General features: G+C 45.8%; 1 protein-coding gene across 4 annotated transcripts in view; it reads left to right on the top strand.

The window, feature by feature from the left end:
* The first annotated feature begins 1,067 nt into the window (after positions 1–1,067).
* SFI1 (SFI1 centrin binding protein) overlaps positions 1,068–19,453 on the top strand; it is a 58,836-nt gene continuing 40,450 nt past the window's right edge. The window contains exons 1-6 of one of the 4 annotated variants that reach the window (XM_029058625.2): positions 1,068–1,183; positions 7,064–7,172; positions 10,040–10,189; positions 11,668–11,739; positions 17,432–17,542; positions 18,715–18,809. In XM_029058625.2, the coding sequence (XP_028914458.1) occupies positions 7,147–7,172; positions 10,040–10,189; positions 11,668–11,739; positions 17,432–17,542; positions 18,715–18,809 (454 nt within the window). In that variant the 5' untranslated portion in view covers positions 1,068–1,183; positions 7,064–7,146. The other 3 variants (XM_029058623.2, XM_029058628.2, XM_029058629.2) reach the window with 3 other exon arrangements.

Here is a 19,453-nt window from a genome sequence, read left to right as displayed (position 1 = left end):
CGCGCTGAGGCGACGGCGCACGCGGGGTTGGGGGGGCGCGCTGAGGCGACGGCGCACGCGGGGTTGGGGGGGCGCGCTGAGGCGACGGCGCACGCGTTGTTGGGGGGGGGGGCTGCTGAGGCGACGGCGCACGCGCAGTGGGGGGGGGCGCGCTGAGGCGACGGCGCACGCGCGCTGAGGCGACGGCGCTGAGGCGACGGCGCACGCGCGGTTTGGAGGGGGCGTGCCGAGGCGACGGCGCACGCGCGGTGGGGGGGCGCGCAGAGGCGACGGCGCACGCGCGGTTGGGGTGCGCCTGGTGGGCGAGCGCGCGCGCTCCCTTCTCTCTTTCGCCCAAACTCTCTTCCCTTCTTCAAAGCCCTACTGAGAGCTCAACTCCTCCAAGCGGCCTTCCCAGACTGAGCTTCCCCTTTTCCCTCTGCTCCTCCTCCCCTCAGCCCTGTGCTCATTTATATGCATTTTTATTAGCCTATTTATCTTGTTAATGAGGTGCACATCCCCTTGATTCTATTTATCGTCATTATGTGGTCTTGCTTGTGTCCGTCTGCCTCCCCCGATTACGCCGCGAGCCCGTCACTGGACAGGCATGGTCGCTCTCTGTGGCTGAATTGTGCAGTCCAAGCGCTTAGTCCAGTGCTCTGCCCATAGTAAGCGATCAATAACTATAATGAATGAATCGGAGGCGACGGCGCTCGGTTGGTGGGGGCCGCGCGCGGTCGTGGGGGGAGGAGGGGCGCGCTCTGAGGTGACGGCGCATGCGCGGTGGGGGCGCGCGCTCTGAGGCGACTGCGCCCGTGCGGTGGAGAGGGGGCCCGCGCGCTCTGGGACGACGGCGCCCGCGCGGTCGTGGGGGGGGGGGGGGCGCGCTGAGGCGACGGCACACGCGCGGTGGAAGGGGGGGGGGCCCGCGCGCTCCGGGGCGACGGCGCACGCGCGTAGGGGGGAGCGCGCTCTGGGGCGACGGCGCACGCGCGGTCGTGGGGGGGGCGCGCGCTCTGAGGCGACGGCGCACGCGCGGTGGCGGGGGGGGGGGGCGCGCGCTCTGAGGCGATGGCACGTGCGGGAGCAGGCGCGCGCGCGCCGTCCCTCCTGAGGTAAAAAGTCTCCCTCGGAAAATGGTTGCCGGCCCCGAAGGGTTGTCCCCCGCCGTGGGAGCCTGAGGGACAACGAGCCCCTCCTCCAGGTGCGCCCGAGGGCGGCCTGGGCCCCCTCACCCCGTCCTCCTCCTCCTCCTCCTCCTCCTCCGTTGGGAGCCACGTTAGCAAGAAGCGTGGCCCGGTGGAAGAAGCCCGGGTTTGGGAGTCGGAGGTCCTGGGTTCCAATCCCGCCGCTACCCCCTGTCAGCTGGGTGACGGCGGGCAGGTCACTTCACTTCCCAGGGCCTCAGTGACCTCCTAATAATGTTGGTATTTGTTAAGCGCTTACTATGTGCAGAGCACTGTTCTGAGCGCTGGGGTAGATACAGGGGAATCAGGTTGTCCCACGTGAGGCTGACAATCTTCATCCCCATTTTCCAGATGAGGTAACTGAGGCACAGAGAAGTGAAGTGACTTGCCCACAGCCACACAGCTGACAAGTGGCCGAGCCGGGATTCGAACCCATGACCTCTGGCTCCCAAGCCCACGCTCTTTCCACTGAGCCACGCTGCTTCTCTAATGAAGACCGTCAACCCCTCGCGGGGCAACCTCCTCACCTTGTAGGTCCCATTCATTCAGTCGTATTTATTGAGCGCTTACGATGTGCAGACCACTGGACTGAGCGCTTGGAATGGACAGATGGGCAACAGAGAGAGACAGCGGCCTATCAACCTCCGCTCCAAACGAAAACTTCTCACTCTAGGCTTCGAGGCTCTCCATCCCCTCGCCCCTTCCTACCTCTCCTCCCTTCTCTCTTTCTACCACCCACCCCGCACGCTCCGCACCTCCACGACCCACCTCCTCACCGTCCCTCGGTCTCGCCCATCCCTCCGTCGACCCCCGGGCCACGTCCTCCCGCGGCCCCGGAACGCCCTCCCTCCTCACCTCTGCCAAACTCATTCTCTTCCCCTCTTCAAAACCCTCCTTAAAGCTCACCTCCTCCAAGAGGCCTTCCCAGACTGACCTCCCCCTTTTCCCTCTGCTCCCCCTTTACCACCCCCTTCACCTCCCCTCAGCTAAGCCCCCTTTTCCCCCCTTTCCCTCTGCTCCTCCCCCCCTCCCTTCCCCTCCCCATGTCCGCTCAACTCTATGTATCTTCATTAGCCTATTTATTTTGCTAATGAGATGTACATCCCCTTCATTCTATTTATTGCTATTGTTTGAATGAGATGCACATCCCCTCGATTCTATTTATTGCTATTGTTTGAATGAGATGCACATCTCCTTCATTCTATTTATTGCTATTGTTTGAATGAGATGCACATCCCCTTCATTCTATTTATTGCTATTGTTTTAATGAGATGTACATCCCCTTCATTCTATTTATTGCTATTGTTTGAATGAGGTGCACATCCCCTCGATTCTATTTATTGCTATTGTTTTTGTCCGTCTCCCCCAATCAGACTGGGAGCCAGTCCATGGGCAGGGACTGTCTCTCTCTGTCGCCCATTTGTCCATTCCAAGCGCTTAGTCCAGTGCTCTGCACATAGTAAGTGCTCAATAAATACTATTCAATGAATGAACAATGTATTGAGAAGCAGCGTGGCTCAGTGGAAAGAGCCCGGGCTTGGGAGTCAGAGGTCATGGGTTCGAATCCCGGCTCGGCCACTTGTCAGCTGTGTGACTTTGGGCAAGTCACTTCACTTCTCGGGGGCCTCAGTTACCTCATCTGTAAAATGGGAGTGAAGACTGTGAGCCCCACGTGGGACAACCTGATTCCCCCTGTGTCTCCCCCAGCGCTTAGAACAGTGCTCGGCACATAGTAAGCGCTTAACAAATGCCAACGTTATTATTAATGTACATCCATTATCCTATTTTGACGGTACTGACGCCTGACTTCTTGTTCTGTTGTGTGCCTCCCCCTTTTAGACTGTGAGCCCGTTGTGGGGCAGGGATGGTCTCTCTCTGTTTGCCCAATGGTCTGTTCCAAGCGCTCAGCCCAGTGCTCTGCACAGTGTAGGCGCTCAATAAATCCAATCGAATGAATGAATGGAAAGAGCAGCGGCCAGGGTGGCAGAGGACTGGACTTCTTATGCCAACTCCTTCCCTTGTCTGCCCGGGACCTCCACCAAGTCACTTTACTCTGAAGGGACGTCCCCTCCAGGAAGCCCTCCCTGATTAAACCCTCTTGCCCCCACTCCCTTCTGCACTACTCCTACTCGCTCCCTCGTTCGTTCATTCAGTCGCGTTGATTGAACGCTTACTCTGTGCAGGGCACTGTACTGAGCGCTTGGAAAGGACAGTGTGGCAACAAATAATAATAACGGCAATTGTTAAGCGCTTACTATGTGCCCAGCACTGTTATAAGCACTGCGGGGGGAGACAAGGTAATCAGGTTGTCCCACACGGGGCTCACAGTCTTAATCCCCATTTTACAGGTGAGGTAATTGAGGCACAGAGAAGTGAAGTGACTTGCCCAAAGTCACACAGCTGACAAGTGGCGGAGCTGGGATTTGAACCCATGACCTCCGACTCCTAAGCCCATGCTCTTTCCACTGAGCCACGCTAAATACAGTCTCTACAGGGAATATATATTCATTCATCCTCCCTCCCATCCCCACAGCACATATGTATGTATCTGTAATTATTTATCTATTTATGTTAATGTCTTTCTGCCCCTCGAGACTGTGAGCCCGTTGTGGGCAGGAATATGTCTGTTGTTATAGTGTACTCTCCCAAGCGCTTAATACAGTGTTTTGCACCCAGTAAGCACTCAATAAATACGATTGAATGAATGAACTTCTCTGTGTCTTAGTTACCTCATCTATTAAATGAGAATTAAAACTGAGAGTCCCATGTGGGACATGAACTGCATCCAACCTGATATCTTGCCTCCACTCCAGCACTTAATACGGTGCCTGGGACAAAGTAAATGTTTAATAGAAGCCATTAAATTTTTTTTTCAAAATCACTGCCTAAAATAATTGTTTTCAATCAATTGCAAGGTAAAATAAGAACATCTTGTTTTCTTATAATAATACGGTGGCATCGCTATGGGTCGGATGTGACTCGACAGCATAAGGCAACAACGTTTGTTAAGCACTTACTAACGAACGCCAAATGAACTCTCTTCCCCTCTTTGAAGCCCTACTGAGAGTTCACCTCCTCCAGGAGGCCTTCCCAGACTGAGATCTCCCTTTCCCTCTGCTCCTCCCCTCCCCATTCCCCCTATTCCATCCCTCTGCTCTACCCCCTTCCTCTCCCCACAGCGCTTGTACATATTATTTATTACTCTATTAATGATGTGTATATATCTCGTGTATATATCTCTGATTCTATTTATCTATTCTAATGGTATCGATGCCCGACTACTTGTTTTGTTTTGCTGTCCGTCTCCCCCTTTTAGACTGTGAACCCGTTGTGGGCAGGGATGGTCTCTGTTGCCGAATCGTACATTCCAAGCGCTTAGTATAGTGCTCTGCATATAGCAAGCGCTCAATAAATACGATTGAATGAATGAATGCATGCTTCATAGCTATAATAATGTTGGTATTTGTTAAGCGCTTACTATGTGCCGAGCACTGTTCTAAGCGCTGGGGTAGACACAGGGGAATCAGGTTGTCCCACGTGGGGCTCACAGTCTTAATCCCCATTTTACAGATGAGGTAACTGAGGCACCGAGAAGTTAAGTGACTTGCCCAAAGTCACACCGCTGACAAATGGCCGAGCTGGGAATTGAACCCATGACCTCTGACTCCAATGACCGTGCTCTTTCCACTGAGCCACGCTGCTTCTCTATATATCCTATGTAGTCTTACTTAACATGTTTGGAACTATTTCCATAAAATTCACTTTAAATAAACCAAGTTGGTCGGTGACCAGTCTTAAGGACAACAATAATAAAAATAATTTTATGGTTATGATATTAACTGCTGACTTTTTCTCTCCCTGGCACTTGGGTGCGCACCCTTTATTTACCCCTCCTTCAGCCCCACAACACTTATAGAAGCAGCGTGCCTCAGTTACCTCATCTGTAAAATGGGGATTAAGACTGTGAGCCCCACGTGGGACAACCTGATCCCCTGTGTCTACCCCAGCGCTTAGAACAGTGCTCTGCACATAGTAAGCGTTCAACAAATACCAACATTATTATTATTTGTGATTTATTTATATTAATGTCTGTCGCCCCTTCTTAGACTGTAAACTCCCTGTGGCCAGGGAATATGTTTACCAACTCTTTTATAGAGTATCCTCCCAAGCCCATAGTACAGTGTTCTGCACATAGTCACTGAGTGTCAAGCACGGTTCTAGGTGCTGGAGTAGATACTAATTAATTAGGTCAAACACAATCCCAATCCCATATGAGATTTACACTCTAGAGGCGGAAATTGAGGCACAGAGAAGTTCAGTGGCTTACCCAAGGTTGCACAGTAGGCAATTGGAGGAATAAGGATTAGAACCCAGGTCCTCTAACTCCCTGGCCTGTGCTTTTTCCACTAGTCCACACTGCTCCTCATTGCTGGATTGTTAATCCTATTTTCACTCTTGTCTGGAGGTGCCAATCATTTTGACCCCAGCTGCTTTCCACTATACGGACAACTTTTTTCTTATTTTCCCATTTGCTGCCCCTCCGCTCCATTTAAAACACAAAACTAAATATTTTAGAATGTGGGCCAGTGACCCATGTCTGAATTGTCATCCTCCTTTTCTTCCCTCTCCCCAATCCACTTCGTATAGCTCTTTGCATACAGGAGGCCCTCCATTCTATCAGAAGTGTTTTATTGAGTGCTTACTTTGTGCTAAGGGCTGTGGGAAATTATTGGGAGAATAGAACAGACTAAGTAGGCAGGATCCTACTCAGGAGTTTGCAGTTCAGTGATTGAACTGTAAAATCGGGGTTGCTATTTGAATGTGACTTTTAGGGGGTTCTAATCCAGAAAGCTGCTCTGATTTGACAAATCATGAAATTTTGTAAAATTACCTCATGTGAAAACCAGCCATGTTTTAAGCATTAGAAAAATGAGAGAATACACCCTTTTTCCTATATGCCAGTGGAAGGAGGGTTTCCTCGTCTCCCCTTGCTACAGATCTAAATTTATGAAATCCACCTTCCTTCCAATTTAAGCTCTGAGGTCTAGTAACATAATAAGAGAGTATTTCATCTTTACTGTTTTCTTTTTCTTGTAGTGACCTTATATTTGAAGGTCTCAGTGCACATAGTAATACTAATTATGGTACTTGCGTCCAGCACTATTCTGACCAGTGGGGTAGATATGTTAATCGGGTTGGACACAGTCCCTGTCCCACATGAGGCTTATGCTCTTATCCCCCTTTTACAGATGAGGTAACTGAGACACTGATTAGTTAAGTGACTTGCCCAAGGTCACAAAGCAGACGTGGTAGAGTTGGGATTAGAACCCAGGTCCTTCTGACTCCCAGGCCCGTGCTCGATCCACGAAGTCACGTGGAGGTAACCATCATAGACTATTTTAGGCTAAAAGTAAAAACTAAATGAATTTATAGTAGCAAATATATTGTGTCCACTGTGTTCAAATCACTGTAGAAAGCGGTGGGTGAAAATGAGTTATGGCCCCTGGGCCTCAAGGACCTCATGATCTAAGAGTTAATGGGATGGAGAGGGAACTGGAATAGGCATATAAGGAAAGACGGAGCAATTAAAAAACGTAAGAAACAAGGATAAATACAAAATATTAAAAAAAAAACAAAACGGAGTACTGTGGCTAGAGGATCTGAGTTTCAGAAGGCTCCTCATGGCTCAGAATCCAACTGTCAAAAATCGTGGGCAACAAAAAAGGCAAAATCATCTCCAAATGGGGGTGAGATTAATAGGAAAAACAGTTTCTATATTTTTCTAACAAAACTTTCTATTGTCTTTTGAGTTAGAAAGTGTGGGGAGGGGCTGGGAACCAAAAGAATACCCCCATGAGATATGTTAAGTGATATAATGGTTTTGTTTTTTTCTTCAGGCAAATAAAGGTGCTAAAAACATTTCAAAAAGAACCTGTAAAAATAGTTATCTACTTCCTTACCGTTGAAAAAGTTGACTTGCATGATGGAGAAAAAGCCTGAGGCCAGGTATGGCAAAGATCACTCTTAGTAAAGGAGTAAATTGAATTTCTCTTAAATTTTGAATCTGATGAATAACAAAAATGTCCATAATTTAAAAATGAAAATAGTAAAAATACATATTTGTTAATTTTGAAAGGAAAGTAGTTAGCAAACATTGTAATGTTCTACTTCTGAGTTATGGTGAAAATAAATCAGTAAGGTTTCATAGTAAGTTTAAATTTGAACACTGACTTTTGGCCCAAATGCTGGTGAAGGCTTAATTTTTTTTATTGACATTTGTTAAGCTGTTACTAGAAAAGCAGCATAGTGTAGTAGATAGACCTTGGGCCTAGAAGTCAGACAATCGTGGGTTCTGATCCTGGCTCTGCCACTTGTCTCCTGGGTGACCTTGGCCAAGTCACTTCACTTCTCTGTGCCTCAGTTACCTCATCTGTAAAATGGGAATTGAAGAATGTGAGCCCTACATATTATCCAACTGTATCCAACTTGATTTGCCTGTATCCACCCCAGTGTTTAGTACAGTGCCTGGCACATAGTTATATCCCGGCTAGACTACTGTGTCAGCCTTCTCTCTGACCTCCCTTCCTCCTCTCTCGCCCCGCTCCAGTCTATTCTTCACTCCCCTGCCCGGCTCATCTTCCTGCAGAAACGATCTGGGCATGTCACTCCCCTTCTTAAACAACTCCAGTGGTTGCCTGTCGACCTCCGCTCCAAACAAAAACTCCTCACTCTAGGCTTCGAGGCTCTCCATCACCTTGCCCCTTCCTACCTCTCCTCCCTTCTCTCTTTCTACCGCCCACCCCGCACGCTCCGCTCCTCCGCCGCCCACCTCCTCACCGTCCCTCGGTCTCGCCTATCCCGCCGACGACCCCCGGGCCACATCCTCCCGCGGTCGTGGAACGCCCTCCCTCCTCACCTCCGCCAAACTGATTCTCTTTCCCTCTTCAAAACCCTACTTAAAACTCACCTCCTCCAAGAGGCCTTCCCAGACTGAGCTCCTCTTCTCCCTCTACTCCCTCTGCCACCCCCCCTTCACCTCTCCGCAGCTAAACCCTCTTTTTCCCCCTTTCCCTCTGCTCCTCCACCTCTCCCTTCCCATCCCCACAGCACTGTACTCGTCCGCTCAACTGTATATATTTTCATTACCCTATTTATTTTGTTAATGAATTGTACATTGCCTCGATTCTATTTAGTTGCCATTGTTTTTACGAGATGTTCTTCCCCTTGACTCTATTTATTGCCATTGTTCTCGTCTGTCCATCTCCCCCGATTAGACCGTAAGCCCGTCAAACGGCAGGGACTGTCTCTATCTGTTGCCGACTTGTTCATCCCAAGCGCTTAGTACAGTGCTCTGCACATAGTAAGCGCTCAATAAATACTATTGAATGAATGAATGAATAGTAAGTGCTTAAAAAATACCACCATTATTATTATTATTACTAAGTGCCAGGCCCTGGACTAAACTCTGGAGTAGATATAAAATAATCAGATTGGTTACAGTCCCTCTTCCACCTACAGTCTTAATCTTCATTTTACAGACAAGATTAACTGAGGCCCAGGTAAGTGAAGTGACTTGCTCACAGTCACATAGCAGACAAGTAGAGGAGCAAGATTAGAACCCAGGTCCTTTGACTCCCAGGCCTGTGTTCTTTCCACCCTGCCTTGCTGCTTTTCAGACTTCATTTTGGTCTGAAAGCTGAAGGCGAATGCAAGTGGCCAGACCCCACCACCACTTCTGATGTTAGCTTTTGGGAGACCTGGCCCTCAGACCCTTTCCAACCACCTCCTGGTCCTAGCTCCCCATTTTGAATGCTAAAAATATCCAAAGAGGAGAGATGGAGCCTCCCCAAATTAGTTATAACTACCTCTTCAATGGAAGAAACCTAGTCTGGAAACTGTCCATTGGGCTCTACTTTACCTCCTCTGGGCCTGACTCAACCTCACTTCTGCAAAGTGAGATTCTTCAATCCTCACTTAGAAGCAGCATGGCTCAAAGGAAAGAGCCTGGGCTTTAGGAGTCAGAGGACATGGGTTCGAATCCCGACTCTGCCACTTGTCAGCCGGGTGACTGTGGGCAAGTCACTTACTTTCTCTGTGTCTGTTACCTCATCTGTAAAATGGGGATTAAGACTGTGAGCCTCACTTGGGACAACCTGATTACCCTGTAAATCTATCCCAGTGCTTAGAACAGTGCTCTGCACATAGTAAGCACTTGACAAATACCAACATTATTATTATTATATTGCCACTGTCTGGGGTAAAACTAGCTGTGGAACTACCCAGGAGCAGATGAGGCCAACGGACGAATAGATGTCACCAAAGTGGGAGTAGCCTTCAGGTCCTGCCCAGAATTTTAGGGCCCACTGTGAGCTATCTTAAGGTCTACAGGGTCAGGTATAGGGGTGGGAATGGAATTGGAGCTGATTCGGAAGGGGGTGGAGAGGGGTGAAGTGCTAAATTCTCCATTGTGTTAGGACTTTCAGGCACCTAGGGCCTAATCTAGCTCAACAACTAGCAGGTGACTGGTGAAGAGGAGAAGAGAAGAAGTGAGCTAATGGGTGATGTGATGGAGCTCTCTGGGAGGCGATAAGGTGAAAGAGGGTGAGAGCATTCAAAGCAGAAGGGTGGGACAGAGCGCATGGAGTTGAGCGCTAAATACAGTGCTCTGCACATAGTAAGCGCTCAATAAATACTACTGAATGAATGAGTTGAAGGAGGAAGGGAAGGGAGGAGTAAAGGCTGATGATGTGCAGCAATAATATTATTAGACTTCTCATCATTGAAATATTAATCTGAGTTAATTTCCATGTTCAGCTTCATCTGTCAGGAACCTAAAGGCTCTGCTGTTGCTTGTTTATTTTGAGAATTTTTAGGTCTTTGAGAAGAGATGTGGATTGCAATCCCCGTTCTCTGAAGGGGACAACATGCAAGATGCCTTCTATCTCCCGGCGAGGTCGTCCAGTTCCACATCAGGTCACAGATACCAGGAATCGTGGTGGCAGGTTAAAAGAATTGCACATCAGGTAGTAATGAGGGAACTCTCTGATTCTGATGTCTACTTGATTCATACTATTGCTTACTTTAGTGAGTCGGCTTCGTAGACTAATTATCTCAATTGTGTCTTATTGCATGTTCTTCATGGAGGAATTCCAGGTGAGAAAATATGTAGCAATTCACTGTCTTAAACATGTTCGAGCTTGTACTCCAGTCCTGCCCACAGTGTACATTCTAAAGAGTTTGTGACTTGCCCAGAGTCACACAGGTGGTGGAGCTGGGATTAGAACCCATGACCTCTGACTCCTAAGCCCATGCTCTTTCCACTGAGCCGCGCTGCTTAATTCACTGTCTTAAACATGTTCGAGCTTGTACTGCAGTCCTGCCCACAGAGTACGTTCTAAAGAGTTGGTCATAAACTTAGTATGTTCCGGGAAAGCAAATGCAGAAAAATCACCCACGCTGATGCCCTTTGGTTTTGGTGTGGGTGAGCTTGACATTTTTGACTTGCAGTAGAATCTCGATGATGATTACTGAGGCTCACTGATATAATAATAATAATGTTGGTGTTGATAGATTTTCCCCAACTGAATTTTTCATAAGAAAGATGCATTTTAGCCACAAGCCCATTTAGGGCAAGCTCTGATGCCCAAGATCTAACTCACTCTCCTAAAATTTGTGCTGGGGAGATAGAGCAATCCAGGCATAGGATTCTGTTACTAGAAAAAAAAATCCTGAGGTCATTATGGTGACTGATTAACGAGAAACGTACTCTTCTACCCTGCTTCTGACTTGGGAAAGCTAATGGCATTCCCCTGAGCCCAGACAGACCAGATCTGGGTGGATGTGTGGGTGGTGGGGAGATTTGAATCATCTGCTGTCAATTGGGTGGACTTTCAATTAGCAGGCATACGTCATAAAGCTACCCCGTGGCACAGGTGCCTTGTCTACACAACCTAATGTTCTCAGTGTGGAGCCCGTTGAATGTTTTAAAAAAAAAGAACAAAAAAACTAATTACCAGGCCCTTTTTGTTGGATAGAAAACAAAGATGGGATCGTAACCATTAAGTGCAGTCTAATTGGGTACTTCTTAACTGCTGAGTGGATGAGTATTGTAAGCACAGTATGTGTTGAAAATGGTGGGGTGGATGACATTGCACTCCCCTTCCCTGACTTAGTTTTGTTTCTCCACAGCTACTAATGCCAAGCTAGACTGCAGCTCCTAAATGAATCTCTTGGACTCTAATTATTTTTTTCAAATACAAACTATTTCTTCAGGACAATTTGGAGTTTCAGTGCTATTCAATTAGGGTTCTAGTCCATTAAATAATGCCAAAACAATTAAAAATATTTTTGCATAAGCCAAAGATAAAGTAAGTCTCCTAGAAAAGCACAAAGGCTCATATAAAGATTTCGTATCTGAATTTGTTTCATAGAATGTCCGTGACAGACATTGAACAGTAATTTAAAACAAATTGTAACTGAAAGTAATTACTTAATCTTACAGATGCCTGTCCAGGAAGTTCTTCTATTTGTGGGTGAAAAAGACTTTTGGGCGGATTCTTCCTTCTAAAGCACGGTAGGATCGGTTTAAATTTATTCTTTTCTTTCCCACAGTTTTTGGATTGATTAGTGCTCAGGACAGAGCACTGCATTAAATGCTTGGGTCAGTATAATGCAACAGATTGAGTAGACACATTCCCTGCCCACCAGGAGCTTACAGTCTAGATGAGGGAAACAGACATTAAAATGAATTATGGATTTGTGCATAAGGCCTGTGGGGCTAAAAGTGGGGTGAATATCAAGTGCTAAAAGGATACAGATCCACGTGCATTGTCAATACAGAAGGGAGAGGGAGAAGGGGAAAGCCTCTTAGGGGAGGTGTGATTTTAGTAAGGCTTTGAAGGTGGGGTGAGTGGTGGTCTGACGTAGTTAGAAGGGGAGGAAATTCCAGGCTAGAGGGAGGATTTGAGCAAGAGGTTGGCAGCGATCTAGACAAAATCGAGGCACACGGTGGTGTTGGAAAGACTGAAGCGTGTGGACTGGGTTGAAGTAGGAAATCAGTGGGGTAAGATAGGAGGGGGAGCACTAATCGAGGGCTTTAAAGCCAATGGTAAGGAGTTTCTGTTTGATGTGGAGGTAGACGAGCAACCCTTGGAGGTTTTTGAGGAGTGGGGAGAATTGACCTGAAAGTTTTTTTTAGAAAAATACTCTATGCAATAGAGTGAAGTCAGGATTCGAGTGGGGAGAGGCAGAAGCAGCTTGGTCAGCGAGGAGGCTGATGCAGTAGTCAAGGTGAGTTACGGTTAGTGCTCGAACAATGTTGTATCAGTTTGGATGAAGAGGAAAGGATGGGTTTTAACAACTCTGTGAAGGTAGGACAAACAGGATTTGGTGACAGATTGAATAATAATGTTGGTATTTGTTAAGCGCTTACTATGTGCAGAGCACTGTTCTAAGCGCTGGGGTAGATACAGGGTAATCAGGTTGTCCCACGTGAGGCTCACAATCTTCATCCTCATTTTACAGATGGGGTAACTGAGGCACAGAGAAGTGAAGTGACTTAATAATAATGTTGGTATTTGTTAAGCGCTTACTATGTGCCGAGCACTGTTCTAAGCGCTGGGATAGACACAGGGCAATCAGGTTGTCCCACGTGGGGCTCACAGTCTTAATCCCCATTTTACAGATGAGGTAACTGAGGCACAGAGAAGTGAACTGACTTGCCTAAAGTCACACAACTGACAAGTGGCTGAGCCGGGATTCGAACCCATGACCTCTGACTCCCAAGCCCGGGCTCTTTCCACTGAGCCACGCTGAGAATGGTGGATGGATGAGAGATGAAGCAGCATGGTCTAGTGGAAAGAGCACGGACCTGGGAGTCAGAGGATTTGTGTTCTAATCCTAGTTCGGCCACATGTCTGCTGTGTGACCTTGGGTAAGTCGCTTCACTTCTCTCTGCCTCAGTTACTTCAACTGTAAAATGGGGATTAAGACTGTGAGCCCTATGTGGAACAGGGTCCGTGTCCAACATGATTATCTTGTCTCTACCCCAGCGCTTAGAACAGTACTTGGCATTTAGTAAGTGGTTAACAAAAACCCTTATTATTATTAGAGTCGAGGATAATGCTGAAGTTATGAGCTTATGAGACAGAGCACAGCTGGGGTGTTTGCAGTCTTGGGAAAGTCTGAGGGCGGGCAGGGTTTAGGTGGGAAGATGAGTTTTGTTTTGGAAATGTCGAGTTTGAGATGTTGGCGTGGCAGCTGAGTAGAGATGTATGGAGGTCAGGGGGAAATGTGAGACTAAAGAGAAGGAGCGGGGTCAGGGCTAGAGAGATAGATTTGGGAATCACCAACATAGAAAAGGCAGTTGAAACTGTAGGAGTCAGTGAGTTCTCCAAGGGAGTGGATATTGATGGGGAATAGAGAGGGACCCAGAACTAAGCCATAAGGGATGCCCACAGTTAAGGGATGGGAGGAAGAGGAGCTGGAAAAAGACACTAGGAAGGAGTGGCCCTAATGTATTCACCATATCAAACAAAACCTCCTCCCCATTGGCTTTAAAGCACTCCATCACCTTGCCCCTTCCTACCTCATCTCGCTTCTCTCCTATAACCCAGCCCGCATGCTTCGCTCCTCTGGTAACCTTCTAACTGTGCCTCCATCTAGCCTGTCTCGCCACCAACCCCTGGCCTGGAATGCCCTCCCTCCTCAAATCTGACAGGCAATTTACTCTCCCTCTCTTCAAAGCCTTATTGAAGGCACATCTCCTCCAAGAGGCCTTCCCAAACTAAGCCCCCCTTTTCCTCATCTCCTACTCCCTTCTATGTCGCCCTGACTTGCTCCCTTTGTTCTTCCCCTCTAAACCAGCCCCACAACACTTATGTATATATATGTAATTTTATTTGTACTGATGTCTGTCTCCCTGCCTCTAGACCATGAGCTTGTTGTGGGCAGGGATTGTCACTGTTCACCAAGCGCTTAATACAGTGCTCTGCACATAGTAAGTGCTCAATAAATACTATTGAATTATATTGTACTTTCTCAAGCGGTTAGTACAGTGCTCTGCACACAGTAAGCGCTTAATAAATACGAGTGAATGAATGAACCTAACATTATTAGTGGGCCTTAGAAATAAGTTTTTCAAAGTAGTGGTCGTTCATACTTGTGCCCCTGAGGCTCAGTGACAAGTGAAACAAGGTGCCTGTTAGGAAATTGAGGTCATGGTGTGTCCACAAGAAGAAAGTATGGCACCTCTGTATTCCCGGATAGTTGTAGAGCCATCTTTGACTTTTACATCCACTAAAATCATTGGTGGGCTTTTGCCCCTGTCCAGGAAGCGGGAGTTTGGGTTAATGTCTAGATTGAAAAGGCTGGAGGGGTTTCCAAGAAAATATCATCTCTCCAGCCACCTCCAGACAGGATTGAACTTAAATCTGAAGACCATTTGGGCCCTTTCCCTCTCCTTCCTTCCCTGCCACCTTTTCCCAAGCTTCCCTGCAGGAGCACAGGGTGGGTGGAAACTTCTGATCACAGAGAACACTGGAAAAGCTGTGGCAGTTCCCAACTAGGATGGTTTTTACCAGAAGTAGTGAGCTGCCTGACTGCCCCTCACTGACCCTGAGACTTTAAGCTTAGACTGTAAGCTCATAATGGGCAAGAAATGTGTCTGTTTATTGTTTACATTGTACTCTCCCAAATGCTTAGTACAGTGCTCTGCACACAGTAAGTGTGCAATAAATGAATGAATCTCAGGCATTTTTAGTTTTTTACTTGCTGAACTTTGAACAGTCTCTCATTATTCAGATTATATACTCATTGTTTATCTCAGTCATCCCCTATTTAGACTGGATGTCACCTAAGGACCAGAGGAAGTGCCTCACCTGGATTTCATATAATCATCCCAGTGTTTATACTTGGCTTTATAAAGCACATTGTAGTCATTAATTATTGTTAATAATAAGCCTGCTGTGCTGACATAGATGACATCACTTATCTGGGGTTATTAAATACCTGTTTTCCCTCCCCTTTAAACTGTGCACATGATGTAGGACAGGGACTGTGTCTGATCTCATTGTCTAGTATCTACCCAGCACTTAGTTCGGTGTGTGCCACATAAGAATTTAACAGATGTCACAATTCTTATTAGTAATCACAATCTTTACCTCCGGAAGTTGTTAGCACCTGTAGCACAGTGAGTTTAGTAGGAGTATAGGGTGAATAGATGGTAAAGAAAAGGGGCTATTGACTCCACCCCTTTTATAACATGTGCAAGAAATGTATTTTAAGACCCAGAAACAGTACATTCTGTAATATTTTCTTACATATATTACTCCTGTTCCCCAAATGCCTCTGACAGAGAGCCAGCTTAACTGGTAGAACTAGGATTCAGTTTTACCCCTGCCTGGAATTGTCACATCAGCTTGGATTATCTGCACCTGCCCTTTCCTGTCATTATAGCATCCCAGGTTTTGCTGATAGAATGGTAACTGGGTCCTGATGGGGAGATTTAGCACAGAGGAAGAGTGGAAAGGACAGCAAAGAAGAGAGAGAAAGAGAGAGAGAAGGGTTAATATGAAATGGTGTGGGGGGTATAGAGAGGAATAAAGAGATCTGTGGAAATGGCAAAACAGAAAAGAGTTGGAAGGAAAATTATCTTAGGGCTAGAAAAACATCTTTAGAATTCATCTAGCTCATTTCTCTATTTCCAAGCAGGATGAAGATGGTGGTAGAAAATAAAAAATGGGCAAATCTGGTATGAGAAGAGGAGGACTTTTTCTGGCATCACCTCTATCTTTAGCAAAGACTGTTTTATTTGAAAGAAAAAGGGTCTCAAGTCCATAGTTTTCTTGTCTAATAGTTTCTTCTGGAATCTTTCTCTTTAATAAAGGACTAACATTTGGCTTTTCTCCCCTCTTGAGTATCTATATTAGTTTTGCAGATTTGTTTGATTAGGTGGGCAGGGTGTATTTTTGAATTCTAGATATTGGCAAATAGTAATAGATTCCCAACTGGATAAAATAACTGAGTGCTCTGAAGGTCCAGGAGAAAAGATGTATGTCCCCACACGATCAGGTCAGGTCATACTATAGGATTTTTAGATCAGGAAATGGGAAGATGCAATGAGAGAAGAACACAGTCAACAAAAATGAAAAGGGAAAAAGACACAGTGGAGAAATATCTAGAAAGTAAAATCTATCAGAAATGATAGTTGGAAGAAGGCTGTATGTCAAATTGTTTTCCCAGCCAGGTAGTACAGACAATTCTTGCATTCCTGTAATGCAAGTTGCAACCTTTGATTTGTTTACCAGGTAAATATTGCTAAAATAATCTGCCTTCCTAATTTTTTAGCTTGCTCAGAAATTATATATTCTCTGGAGATTCAAAATAAAGACTGAGTTTTTGATTTGGCCCCATTCACAAACCAGAGGCCTGTAGTTTTTAGAAAAATCACATTTTGATTTTTAATTTTTGAAGGCATACTGTTTACAACTGCTTTGAACTGTGCCTTTTTCAAAGGTAATGTTTCTACCTATTTTATGTAGATCAGACTGGTGATACATCCCATTTAAGCAGATTAGGAAGGCAAGTACCTTAAATAACTAGGATAAGAAAATGGAATGAGAGACTCCAAATTGGGATTGGCTCCCAGTTGGAAGGGAAGGCCAGTTAGAGACCATCTCTAAGTCCTCCTTTCTTCTTCTTCCATTCCCTTCCGTGTCACCCTTGCGCTTGGATTTGAACCCTTTATTTACTCCTCCCTCATCTGTAATTAATCTATTTTTTATAATAATAATAATTGTGGTATTTGTTAAGCACTACCTATATGCCAGGCACTCTTCTAAGTGCTGGGGTAGATATAAGATAATCGGGTTGGACACAGTCTCTGTCCCACAAGTGGCTCACACTCTTCACCCCCATTTTACAGATGAGGGAACTGAGGCACAGAGAAGTGCAGTGACTTGCCCAAGTTCATGCAGCAGAAAATTGGCGGAACAGGATTAGAACCCAGGTCCTTCTGACTCCCAGACCCATGCTCTATCCACTAGGCATGCTGCATCTCTTAATGTCTTATTTAATGACATTATTTATCTTAACGTCTGGCTCTCTCTCTAGAATGTGAGCTCACTGTGGATGGTGAGCGTGTCTACCAATTCTGTTATATTGTACTTTTTCAAGAGTTTCAGTTTTGCACCACTAAATGCTCAGTAAATGCAACTGATTGATTAATATCCTCACATTAACTTGGGCTCATTCCTTTATTGTTCTAGATATCATTATGAGCGGAAGGTGCTGCAGAAGACCTTTGGAGAGTGGAAAGAGGAGTGGTGGATTTTCCAACGAGAGTGGAAACTTTGTGTCAGAGCTGATTGTCACTACAGGTAATATAAGAGTTGGTAATTCATGGTTTTTATTAATTCAGTTTCCAAAATGAAGCCTTTCCTCCCTTTTTAAAAGTGGGTGGAGTTTTTGCCCTTTTCCAAACCTCGATAATTTGTTTTAATGTGATTTTGTTTCTAAAACTCGCGACCAGTATCTTCAAGTCTTTTCACAGGTGAGCTGCTGCGTATCTGCACGGCTCTTCTCCTGTTAAAGCCCACTATTTCTTCTCTACCCTACCCATCCCACGATCCTCTCCTCTCCCGGCATTGGACTTGACTGACTTTGACCTATTCGTGGCCAGCTTGGAATGCCCTTTCCCCTCAAATTTCCCAAACCTTGTTTTTCCTTCCAAAGGTCTCCTAATAATAAGTATTCCCTGATTAATTCTCCCTCTGCCCTCATTATACATGTTGAGTATTTGTGTATATATCCATTACTCTCGGTCTGTTTATGTCCTCGCTCTTATCTAATTGTATGGTCAGGTTCTGGTGTCTGCTTTTGTTCATCTTCTTTGGTTCCTCAGGAATTTGGATTTTCTTTCTCATCAGCCTCCTTTACTTTCCCATAATTGCCTGCACCAAAATAGTGCTCAATAAATCCAACTGATAGTGATAAACTCTCAGCAGTGATCAATTTTAAATTGAGGGTTTGTAACAAAAATGTCTATAATATGCCATTACTTGGACTAGAAGTCCCATGTGGTACAGAGTCCGTGTCCAACCTGAGGAGTAGCATGGCTAAATGGAAAGAACTTGGGCCTGGAAGTCATAGGATCTGGGTCCTAATTCCAACTCTGCATAGTGCCTGCTGTGTGACCTTGAGCAAGTCATTTAACTTCTCTGTGCTTCAGTTTCTTCGGCTGTAAAATGGGGATTGAGTGCCTATTCTCCCCCACTTATACTGTGAGCCTCATTAGGGACAGGGACTGTGTCTGATCCGATTAACTAGTGTCTACCCCAGCACTTAGAACAGTCCTTAACAGATAGTATGAAAATAATAATAAATGTGTATTTACCCCAGCACTTAGAGTGGTTTTTGACACATAAGTGAGCATTTAACAAATATCATAAAAGATCACAATTAGCTCTAAAAGTGGTTTGCTAAAAATAGTATCTGAGGCTATGGAGAAAATATTTTTCTGATGGAATACTTCGTGTATTTCGCCACCTAGATATTTCTTGTACAACCTGATGTTCCAGTCCTGGAAGAAGTATATCCACCAGCGGCGAGCGAAGAGGAGCAAGTGCCACAGAGCAGAAAGCCACGGTGAGAGAACAAGAATGTGCATAGGTAGAGGACACTGAAAATCATATTATTAAAGCAAGATATTGCCTCTACGGAAAGGCTAAAGGTGAGAGCTTTTTGAGCCTGTACTGACTACTCTGGAAAGAAGCAACACCACTAGGTGTCATTGCCTCCATCTCTAAGCAAGAAACTTGTCACTGCCCACTCTCTCCATCAGAGTTGGCATTTCATTTATTCATTCATTCAGTTGTATTTATTGAGCACTTACCGTATGCAAAGCACCATAGTAAGCTCTTGGGAGAGTACAATATAGCAACAAAAGACTCATTCCTGCCCACAACAGATTCACAGTTTACAGGGACATTTATGAAGGAGATGGGGTTTTGTTTTGTTGTTGTTTTTTCTGTTCAATCAGTATTTATTAAAGGCTGATTGTGTGTAGAGTAATAATAATAATGATGGTATTTGTTAAGCGCTTACTATGTGTAAAGCACTGTTCTAAGCGCTGGGGGGGATACAAGGTGATCAAGTTGTCCCACATGGGGCTCACAGTCTTAATCCCCATTTTACAGATGAGGGAACTGAGGCACAGAGAAGTTAGGTGACTGGCCCAGAGTCACAAAGCTGACAAGCGACAGAGAACCCATGCTCTTTCCACTAAGCCA

The sequence above is a fragment of the Ornithorhynchus anatinus genome, chromosome 2 (assembly GCF_004115215.2).
Source record: "Ornithorhynchus anatinus isolate Pmale09 chromosome 2, mOrnAna1.pri.v4, whole genome shotgun sequence".
Taxonomy (NCBI): domain Eukaryota; kingdom Metazoa; phylum Chordata; class Mammalia; order Monotremata; family Ornithorhynchidae; genus Ornithorhynchus; species Ornithorhynchus anatinus.
The sequence above is the reverse complement of the archived record's forward strand: the minus strand, read 5'-3'. Positions and strand labels throughout refer to the sequence as shown.